At 44.5% G+C, this 10,000-nt stretch overlaps 1 protein-coding gene across 1 annotated transcript in view; it reads right to left on the bottom strand.

Moving 5' to 3' along the window:
* Positions 1 to 9,481: 9,481 nt before the first annotated feature.
* LOC119597312 (dual specificity testis-specific protein kinase 2-like) overlaps positions 9,482 to 10,000 on the bottom strand; it is an 82,529-nt gene continuing 82,010 nt past the window's right edge. Inside the window, exon 2 of the mRNA XM_037946856.1 lies at positions 9,482 to 9,649. Coding sequence (XP_037802784.1) covers positions 9,614 to 9,649 — 36 coding nt within the window. The 3' untranslated portion in view covers positions 9,482 to 9,613. The remainder of the gene's footprint in view (positions 9,650 to 10,000) is intronic.

Below are 10,000 nucleotides of genomic sequence, written 5' to 3'. Positions count from 1 at the left end.
AAGAGAGGGGGGAAAGAGAGAATTAAACTATGAAGGGAGGAGTAAGAGACGGGAAAGTATGTGCAGAGAAAGGGAAGTGAAGGGAAAGAGGAGTTAAGAGAAGAGAGAAGAGTCAGGAAAACGAGCAAGCCAGGCAGGAGAGGAAAAAATGGAGGAGGCGTAACTACGAAAAAGCGGAACGAAAACGAGAGATAGCCTTCCCTCCCCCCCACCGCTCCCCATCTTCGTGCTGGTCAAAACTTGGCCGGAAACGGGAAAGCGACAGTTGGAAGAGCATTTACGAGGAGGGCGAAGGAGGGAAAGAGGGAGAGGGAGAGGGAGAGGGAAAAGGAGAGAGGGAGGGGGAGGGCGAAGCAGAGAGGGAGGAAGGAGGGGGGAGGGAGATAGGGGGAGGAAGGGAGGGAGAGGGAGAAACGGAGAGGGAGAGAGAGAGAGAGAGAGAGAGAGAGAGAGAGAGAGAGAGAGAGAGAGAGACGAATAAAGAAACAAACAAACAAATTAAATAAACAAATAAATAAAGAAACAAACAAACAAACATAAAAAACAGACAAGAAGAAAAAAAAAATATCCCCCTAAACCTAATTCAAAACTCGAGCAAAATGCATGCAAGAAATCGCTTTATCGCATTTGCATAGGTTATGAATATTTCCGATAGCATTTCCGTTCCATGATTTACATTCATTTGCGGAGAAATTTTGTCCGAAACGAAAAGAAAAAGAAATTTGCGTATGATAATTCACACTAAGTGGAAAGACGGTGAAGCAGTAAAACAAAAATAATTGGTTTGGGAATTGTTAAACTAATATACCAGAAAAACAAAAAGGAGAAAGTAGGAAAGCGTGATAACAAGAGATAGGTAGACAGATAGATAGAAAGAAAGAGAGAACAGATATTGAAGGGGAAGAAGGAGAGAGAGAGAGGGAGAGAGAGAGAAGAGAGAGAGAGAGAGAGAGAGAGAGAGAGAGAGGAGAGAGAGAGGGGGGAAAAGAGAGGAGGAGAGAGAGGGGGAAGATTAGAGGAGAGAGAAAAAAAGGGAAAAACGGAAAGGAGAGAGAGGAGAAAAGAAGGAAAAAACACACAAACAACAAAAAAAAACAAAAACCAACAACACAAAAAGGCAAACAAAGGGAGAACAAAAACCCCAAACAACACAAACAAAAAAAAAAAAAACAAGCAAAACAAAACAAAGGGGTAGTACATTAGGTCAGCAAGAGGTGAAATAGAAGAGGGTGGGGGGGGGGGAAAAGACTAGAAGAAAACGGGGAGGGGAAAGGGGGAGGGGAAAGGGGAAGGAAAAAAAAGGAGTTATTGATGAAAATAAACAGGAATGTAATGATCATAGAGAAGGAAAGGGGGGGGAGGGGAGGGGGAGGGGGGAGGGAGGGAGGAGGAGAGGAAGAAGAAGGAGAGAGGCGGGATAGGAGAAGGTAAAAAAGAGGAGGTGAAAAAAGAAGGGGGGGGAAAAAGGGAGGGGGGGAAGGAAAACAAAACGGGAGAAAAGAAAAAAGGGCCCAGCAAGATTTAAAAAAGGGGGGAAAAAGGGGGAGGGGGGAGGGGGGGGGAGGGGGGGGGGGGGGAGGAAAAAAAGAGGGGGGAGGGAGGCGGGGGAAGGGGGGGGTGGGGGGGTGGGAAAGGAGGTGTGGGGGGCGGGGGGGGGGGCGGGGGGGGGGAAAACGGGGGCGAACGCCGGCCCCCTCCGCCACGCTTTCTGTTTCCTAAACCCCCCATCTATTTTTTTTCCCTCTTTAGATCTCCTTTTCATCATTTCATCCCCGTTTCCTCCCATAAATCTTTCTTCTTTTTTTGCCACCTTCATCTCCGCCTTCCTCCATCATCGCAACATTTTTCCTCCATCACCATCTCTCCTTTCCTCCACCATCGTCATCTCCGCCTTCCTCCATCACTCCCTTACTTCCTCCACCATCGCCATCTCCGCCTTCCTCCATCACCGCCATATTCTTCCTCCATCACCATCTCTTATTTCCACCACCATCGTCACTTCCACCTTCCTCCTTTCACATATTCCTCCACTGCCATTTCTTACTTCCTCCATCCTCATCATCATCCTCATCATCATCTTCTATTTCCATCTCTCTCCTAACTGCCGGCGGCCACAGTCCTAGATCTAGCTGCCATTCTCCCTCTCCCTCTCCCCTATCATTATCTGGTATGTCCGCGTGCTTCTATTTCTTCCCCCCTCCCCTTACAACGCCCCTCTACACCTGTCCGTCCTCTTAATTTTCCCTTTCCTCCCCTCCGCCTTCCTTCCATCGTTTTTCTACCTTCCTTGTCCCTTTTTCTCTTCCTATCTTCAAACTTTCTTCCTGCCCCTTCTTTCCGTCCTCTTTCTTCTGCTCCTTCCCTTCCCCTTCTTCCTCTACCTCCTCTTCCCCCTTTTCCTTCTTCCTCTTCCTCCTCTTTCCCCTTCTCCTTCTTCAGCCTAACCCCTATCCCCCCCCCGAAACCCCTTCACCCCACTCCACCCCAACCTACTCCACCAATCTGCCTTTCCTCTTCCACCAACTTCCCCCTTCTCCCCCCTCTCCTCCTCTCCTCCTTCCCTCCTCCCCCCTTCTTCCCCCGCCAACCCAACACCACACCCTACACCTCCCCCCCCCCCCTCCACGCCCATCACATTCACGAAAGTCGCCCGTCAAAACAGCACGAGGCCCGGGGCGCGCACGCGGGGCAGCCCATGAACATACAGAGACGGATAATTAACGTGTCGGTTGTAGCAGACTCTTCTTTCTTTCTTTCTTTCTTTCTTTTTCGCCTTTCTTCTCTCTCTCTCTCTCTCTCTCTCTCTCTCTCTCTCTCTCTCTCTCTCTCTCTCTCTCTCTCTCTCTCTCTCTCCAGTCAGAGAAAGAGAGAGGGAGGGAGAGGAAGAGTGAGAGGAAGCGTGAGAGAGTGAGAGAGAGAGGAGGGGAGAGAGAGAGAGAGAGAGAGAGAGAGAGAGAGAGAGAGAGAGAGAGAGAGAGAGAGAGAGAGAGAGAGAGAGAGAGACGGAGAAAGACAGAAAAAAAGGACAAATAAAGACAAGTAAAGAGAAAGACAAAGAGAAAAGACAGAGAAAGATAATTAGTCTCTCCATAAACATCTCCCCATCAGAGGTCTTCCACGTAACGCGGATGTCAGACGGGAATGAAGTCAGCCCCCAAATTCGGCGCGGACGTCAAGAACTCCTTCCATATTCATGACTTCCTTCTCTTTCCTCTTGAAATAGGCCCTTGGAATAGGCCCAGGCGGGAGACAAGAGGTTGGAAGAATTCTTGGGCAATGACACGTGGGGAGATGGAGGGGGAGGGGGCAATAACAGGGGGGTGGAGGGAGGGACGGAGGGGGAGGGAGAGGGAAAGGGAGAGAGACAGAAAGGGAGAGAGAGAGAGAGAGAGAGAGAGAGAGAGAGAGAGAGAGAGAGAGAGAGAGAGAAGAGAGAGGAGAGAAGAGGGAAGAGAGAAGACAGAAGAGAGAAAAGAAAGGAGAGTGAGAAGAGAGAAGGAAGGCAAAGGAGAATGACAGCGAGAAAGAGAAGGAATGCGAAGGAGAGAGAGAGAGGGAAGGAAAGCAGTGGGATTGGAGGAAAGAGATGATGGTTATATAATAAGGATGAGGAAGGTAATGAAGAGGATGGGAATGAGGATAATGTGGATAACGATGAGAATGAGAATGATTAAGAAGAGGAGGATGGGGAAAGCAGAACAAGAAAGGGAAGACGAGGATACAAAGAAAGACGATGATGATGTTAGGAAGATAGATATATATAAGATAGATATAACAGGAACTGCATAAGTAAAATAAATAAATTAATTAATTTAAAAGTATAAAAAAACGAAAAAGTTACAGTAATATCTCGCAGTAAAAAAAAAATCGAAAGAAAAAAAAATGATGCCACAAACGTATTTACCGACGAGAAAATGTCAAGCCTAAGAACTCAAGACAATTTTCTCAATTCCAGTGGTATTTTCCTTCACACAAAAAAGGAAAAAAAACTCTATTCCCACAAAATAAACACTTTACCTGTTACTAAATGACATGTCTCTCAAACTGGCTTTTAAAAAAAATCACGGAAAAAAGAGGAAAGTAAATTATGTCCTAAAAATACTTCACAATTACTCAAAAAAATGAAAAAAGTACCCTATTCTCTCTCTCTCTCTCTTTCTCTCTCTCTCTCTCTCTCTCTCTCTCTCTCTCTCTCTCCTCTCTCTCTCTCTTATCTTTATATATATATATATATATATATATATATATAATATATTATTATATATACATATATACATTTTTTTCAACCTGCGAACTCCTCCAAATGAATTCTAAAAATGTAATACGTGAGAACAACCTAGAAAAAGGAACTCCATTCCCTTTTTTTCTAAACCTGTGAATCGTCCTAAATGAATTTTTTTTAAATGTAATAATATGTGAGAATAACCTAAAAAAAGTGACCTCACACACACACACGAAACGAAATCCGTAAATAGATAAAAGAATATATATATTCTTTTTAAAAGTGACCCAAAAATGAACTCAATCTAAAAATATCAAGCACTGATCTCCATCGAACTAAAACATAGTGTAACCTCCATGACCAAATAATAATAATAATAATAATGATGATAATAATATTAATAATAATAATAATAATAATAATAATAATAATAAATAAATAAATAATAATAATAAATAATAATAATAATAATAATAAATAACAACTACAAAAACAAACAAAAAATAAAAATAAAAAACGCGCGGCCCCCATCTCTCCCGGATGCCGCCGGATCGACGAAAAGGCTTAGACGAACGCGAGCGACGACGACCCGCGGCTCTCAAGATAATCCGCGAACGGGTGACGGAAAGTGGCTGGATCGCTTTGTCAGTTCCGAGGTAAATTGGGAAGAGGGAAGAGAGGCGATAAAGGAAGAGAAAAGGGGGTGTGGTGAGAGCGAGAGGGGGAAGAAATTGGAGAATAAGTGTGAGAGGAAGAAGTAATAATAAATACCCTGAAGGGATGAGGAACAGACAAAAGAATGAACCTATAATAATAAATCAAACGGAAATTAGGAAAGGGAAGAGAGGGGCGATAGGAGAGGAGAGAAGAAATGAAACTCTGAGAAGCGAAGGTAAAGAAATTGACATAAATAATAAACTAAATAAAACAATACAAAAATTAGACAAATAAATCAAAAAAAAACATACAGAAATCTGAAGCCCAAGACTGATGAATAGCAGCGGTTTATGCTGGACGTTCCAGAGGGGAAAATATGGAAAAAAAAAGAAGAAGAAAAAAAAAGCATATCAGCCAAATGGCCTGATTTTTTCCCGTGGTTAACGCTGTCAAACGAGAAATGAGCCTTAATGGAGGGAGGGAGGGAGGGAGGGAGGGAGGGAGGGAGGGAGGGAGGGAGAGGAGGGAGGGAGGGAAAAGAAAGATGCACAGATGAGGGAGGGAGGGAAGATGAGAGGGAGAGCGAGGGAGGTAGGGAGAGGAAGGGAGGTAGAGAGGGAAGAAAGAAAAGAAGGCGAGTGAGAAGGGAAGAGAAAGAGAAGGAGAAATAAAAAAAAAGATTTTAAAAAATTGAGAAACGAAAAGAAAAAGAAACAGAAACAGACAAAAAAAAAGACAAATGAGGAAATAAAGAAAACAAAACAAAAAACAAAACAAAATAGGAGAGAGTGAGAGAGCGAGACAGAGAAACTGTTTACCAGCCGTTTAAGCCGAGCCCGCAAACCACCCCATCCGTGCAAATCTCCAAGTGACCCATTAAAATACTTCACGCTATTTCAAACTTGACTCACCCGATCCCAATGAAACGAGGAGACTAAGAAATAAAACAAATTAAAACTAACAAAATAAGAATTAAGACAAAAGTCAACGTGATAACCGATCGACAATCTGAAATGTTAATAAATGAGAAATAACTTATGTAAAATAATAATTTCTCTTTCCTTTGCTTTTTCTCCTTTTATATAACACTCCTCAAAGACGTCAAACTTCGAATCAAATAAAAATCGTTATCATAATCCCCAAGTTCGTTTTTTTCCACGACGAAACCGAGAGATAAGATTAAAAGAGGCAATATCCCGGCTTTTATCAACAGTTCGTAAGGTTCAATATGACGTAATTTAACCGATAACTAATCTCTGAATCGCGTAATATCTCGGAAAATTATTCCTGACAATAAATAATACATTCGTGCTCATTAATATCGGAGCGGAAAGTACATGAAAAATGTATCACTTTAAAAAATCCCACAAACACATACATACATACATACACACACACACACACACACACACACACACACACACACACACACACACACACACCACACACACACACACACACACACACACACACACACACACACACACACACACACACACACACACACACGCACACGCACACGCACACACGCAAACACACCCTATAACCACTTTAATCAGAGGAAATCACCACAATTCATCACAATCCAGTAAGACGTTTCACTTCACCACAATTTCCTACTTAACGAAACTGGCAGAGTTAAGTGTGTGCGTTTGTTGGTATCTATCTACCCATTTAGACATCTATCTGTTATCTATCTACGGAACTGTGTGTCTGTGTGTGTGTGTGTGTGTGTGTGTGTGTGTGTGTGTGTGTGTGTGTGTGTGTGTGTGTGTGTGTGTGTGTGTGTGTGTGTGTGTGTGTGTGTGTGTGTGTGTGTGTATCCGCGTGCGTGCGCGTGCACGTCCGTGTGCGCGTGCGCGCGTGCGTATCTCTGCCTGTATGCGTGTGCAAGTACATCTGAGTCTATTTTTCTGTCACTGTCTACCTATCAATCTATCGCATTAGCCTGTCCACCGATCAGTCAACCTTCCCCCGACTTCCCAATCAGTGTAACCCCCCACACCCCCTCACCCCACACCCCCACACCCCTACCCCCCACCCCACAGAACGACAAGTAGGGCGGAACATCACCCTCTGTTAACAACACCTTGAAGTGAAATGGAAGAGGTGCTATGCGGATGGTGGGAGGGGTGGGGGGGGGGGTGAGAGTGGGAGGGAACGGAGGAAGACAAAAGGATGGAGGATGGAGAATGGAGGATAGTGGACAGAAAAATGGAGGAAGAAGGATGGAGAATGGAGTATAGTCGCCAGAAAAATGGAGGAAGAAGGATGGAGAATGGAGAATAGTGGACAGAAAAAGGATGGGGAGTGGAGGACGATGGAGGGAGAATAGAAGATACAAAAAATAGAGGAGAAAGAATTGAGGATGATAGAGGACGAAAGAGGAAAAGGCGGAGGGGCTGTCAAAATGGAATGCCAGCCGCGTCACACCAAAGCCTACGATGTGTAATTCGTTCATGATTATTTTGATCACTTCCATTACCCCCTTATTTATTCTCAAATTACAGTTTAATAATATCTTTCGAAATCTCTAATTTCTTAAAAAAAAGAAAAAAAAAATCGATCTAATTACTTCAGAACACGTATCTAACTTCATAAATTTCCATCTAATTTCTTTATAGACTTCTATCTAACTACTTCATAATCGTCGACTTAAATTCTTCATAAACTTCTATCCAATTTCCCCATGAACTTAATTCCTTCTTAAATTGCTATTTAACTTATTCAACTTCCATTTCATTTAATATCCGTCCGTTTTTTTTTTTTTTTTTTTTAAAGGAAGGGAAAGAAGGGAAAAAAGAGAAGGAAGAGAAAGAGGGAAAGGAAGAGAGGAAGTAAGGAAATGAAGAGAAAGAGGAAGAGAGTGGAAGGAGGAAAGGGAGGGGAAGGAGGCACTGGTGGAACCATCAAATGTGCTGTCTTCTTACTCTTCTATTTCCCTTGTTTTTTTTTTATCTCTTCCCCATCTCCCCTTTCCCTCTCTTTCCTTCCCTTCTTTCCCTCTTTCCCCCTTCTCCTCCCTCTTTCCCCTCCTCTTTTCCTCTCTCCTTTCTTTTCCCTCTTCCCCTCTTTTCTCTCTCTCTCTCTTCTCTCTTCTCTCTCCTTCCTCTTCCCTCTATTCCTTTTCCCTTCTCTTCCCCCCCTTTCCCTTCCTTTTCCTTCTCCTTTTTTTATTCCTTCTCCCTCCTCCCCCTATTCCTCCCTTCAAACTCCTTTTCCTTCCCTCTTTCTCCCCTCTCCCATTCCCTCTCCACAACCCTTTCCCCTCTCCCTTTCTCCGTCCTTTTTGTCCTCATCCTCTTCCTTTTTCCTTCCTTCTCTTTTATCTCTTCACCCCCCTTATCCTCCTCTTTCCTATGCCCTACTCCTCCCCCCCATCTTCCTACCCACTTACTCCTTCATTTCTTTTATCCCTTCCCCTCCTTTCATTCTCCTCTCCCTTTATTCTCCTCTCTCCCCTCTGATTTTTCCCCTTCCCCTCTTCCCCCTCCTTTTTCCCTTTCCCCCTCCATTCTCCCCTTCCCCTCTTCCCCCTCCTTTTCCCCTTTCCCTCTCTTCCCCCTCCTGGGTTCATACCCGCACAAAAAACCCACCTCTTTCGGGCAACACGCAAAGGGGGTCAATCCGCTTTTCCCTCCTTTCCCTTTTTCCCATTTCATTCTCCTTTTCCTTCTTCCTCCTTTTCCTTTTTCCCTTCTCCCTTCCTTTCCCTCTTCTTCCTTCTCCCTCCTCCTTTTCCCCCCTCCTTCTCTCCCTCCTTCCCTTCCCCCTCAACCTTCCCCTCTCCTATCCTCCCTTTTCCCTCCCCAACTCCCCCTTCCCTTCCCCCCTCCTCCGTCATCACTGCCACCCCCAACGCCGCCGCCATGCGAATCATGCAAACAAAGTGCATGCTCCCGTGTTTCGATATTACACATGGCGCCTCACGCCTCTCGCCTTACGCTTCATTTTCTCTGTCTTTCTCTCTTTTTTTCTCTTTCCCACTTTCACTTTCTCTTTCCTTCTCTCTCTCTCTCTCTCTCTCTCTCTCTCTCTCTCTCTCTCTCTCTCTCTCTCTCTCTCTCTCTCATTTCTTTTTCTTCTTCTCCCACTCCCTCCCTACCCTTCCTCTTTATTCTCTTCCTCTCCCCGAGACTGACAACACACTGAACTAAATCCATTTATGTATAAGAAATATTATCATCCCCCAAACTATTCTGTAATACGCCCAGGTCCATGCACGACCATGAATCATACAAAATACAATACCAAGATAAAAAAAAGGTAATGAAACCATCACACCATTGCCGGGTGTAATGTATTCAACGTCAGACAGTACAGGTGAGAGAGAGGGAGAGGGAGAGGGGAAAAGGGAGAGGAGAGGGAGAGGGAGAGGGAGACCAGAAGGAGAGAGGAGGGGAGAGAGAAGAGAGAGAGAAAAGAGAGGAGAGCGAAGAGCGAGAGAGAAGAGAGAGGAGAGAGAGAGAGAGAGAGAGAGAGAGAGAGGGAGAGAGAATCACACACACACACACACACACAAAACACACCCTCACACACAACACACAAAAACACACACACACACACACACACACACAACACACACACACACACGCACGCACACACACATACACGGGAGGGGACGTGACGAACACAATACACGCATACACAAGGGGGTCTATGCCGTCGACACCGGCAGGCGCCACTCAGACAATAAGGTCGAGTTTGTGTATTGACTTAATGTCCACTTGGTACTTACAGCCGTGACGAATTCAACGCGCCGTCTCTCACCTGCGGAAGGAGAAATAAAGAAATAAGTGATAAAGTCGATAATACGTGATAATTTTCTGGAAATGCAAGGGGAGGAGGTGGATAATGACAGTGTGTAACAGACGAATGTTATGTGGAGAAAAAAGAAACTAGTTAAATCATGATCAAATATAAAATATACGAAAGAGGGAAGAGGCGGAAGGGAGAGAGAAAGGAAAAGGGAGGGGGGAGAAAGGGGAGGGAGATAGACAAAGAAAGAGAGAGAGAGAGAGAGAGAGAGAGGGGAGGAGAGAGAGAGAGGAGGAGGGGAGAGGAGAGAGGAGGGAGAGAGGGAGGAGAGAGAAAGAGAGGAAAAAAAGAAAAAAGGGGGGG

Source organism: Penaeus monodon, chromosome 39 (genome assembly GCF_015228065.2).
Source record: "Penaeus monodon isolate SGIC_2016 chromosome 39, NSTDA_Pmon_1, whole genome shotgun sequence".
Classification (NCBI taxonomy): domain Eukaryota; kingdom Metazoa; phylum Arthropoda; class Malacostraca; order Decapoda; family Penaeidae; genus Penaeus; species Penaeus monodon.
This window is presented reverse-complemented; position numbering and strand designations above follow the sequence as displayed.